The sequence below is a fragment of the Rhagoletis zephyria genome, unplaced genomic scaffold (assembly GCF_001687245.7).
Source record: "Rhagoletis zephyria isolate East Lansing unplaced genomic scaffold, Rhagoletis_zephyria_1.1 Rzeph_scaffold_44519, whole genome shotgun sequence".
NCBI lineage: Eukaryota > Metazoa > Arthropoda > Insecta > Diptera > Tephritidae > Rhagoletis > Rhagoletis zephyria.
Window position 1 is genome coordinate 514 of NW_016201574.1, and position 1122 is coordinate 1635.

Here is a 1122-nt window from a genome sequence, read left to right on the forward strand (position 1 = left end):
TTATTCTTAGCCGATCCGCAGTTCATGAAACCCGGGCGTATCGACATTCTGGTTGGTATGGACGTCATGCAACAGCTCCTTTGCTCAGAAGTCCGTAAGGGTCCACCTGGTACGCCGATGACTCAGCGCACTGTCTTTGGTTGGACGCTATTTGGAAGCGTCGACGGAATAGCACCTGCTGCACCTCGCCTACAGTCGCTGCACTGCGAAGTCCAGTTAGATAGATCTCTTACTAGACTGTGGGAGTTAGAAGAAGCTCCGCAAAAGACCCACCTCACATACGAAGAGCGTCACTGCGAAGAACTCTTCGAAACAACGCACCAAAGAGCACCTGACGGTCGCTTTGTAGTTGAACTGCCGCTGAAGACCGACGTACTTCTGGGCGATTCGCGAAGTTATGCTGTCCAAAGCCTACTACGCATCGAGAGACGCCTTGCTCGGGACGACGACCTGCGGCTACGCTACAATGAGTTCATGCAGGAACTTCTCGACATGAATCATATGGAGCTCGCACCAGAATCAACGAGTCAAATGTTTTACATGCCGCATCACCCTGTTGTAAAGGATTCGAGCGTTACCACTAAGCTGAGGGTCGTTTTCAACGCGTCGGCTAAAACTGCCACCGGAAATTCGCTGAACGACGCATTATTTGTCGGTCCTCAACTGCAGCAGGACTTATTTTAAATTTTAACGCGTTTTAGAACGCATCGCTATGCAGTGACCGCGGACGTTGCGAAAATGTACCGCCAAATATGTGTAGCACCGAAGCACATTGATCTACAGCGAATTGTATGGCGTCGAGATCCGAGTTTACCCATACAAGACTATCGTATGCTGCGCGTAACTTACGGCGTGGCAGCCGCGTCTCATCTAGCTGTGAGATCGCTACAACAAACCGCAAAATATTCGCACATTTGTGAGAAAGCTTCTGCTGTCATCCACAAAGACTTTTACATGGACGATCTCATCACTGGTACATCGTCCAAAGAAGAGCTGCTACTTTTACAGCAAAATGTCTCCGAAATCCTGAAAGAAGGTGGCTTCGAGCTTCGAAAGTGGGCATCGAATTGTGCGGAACTTTGCGAAAAAATATCAAATGCATCGAAAACAATATCTCACTAC

General features: G+C 48.8%; 1 protein-coding gene across 1 annotated transcript in view; it reads left to right on the plus strand.

The window, feature by feature from the left end:
• LOC108355326 (uncharacterized) overlaps positions 1 to 684 on the plus strand; it is a gene marked incomplete at its 5' end in the record, with an annotated part of 1099 nt that extends 415 nt beyond the window's left edge. The window contains one exon of the mRNA XM_017606492.1: positions 11 to 684. Within this exon, the coding sequence (XP_017461981.1) occupies positions 11 to 684 (674 nt within the window). The remainder of the gene's footprint in view (positions 1 to 10) is intronic.
• Positions 685 to 1122: the final 438 nt, after the last annotated feature.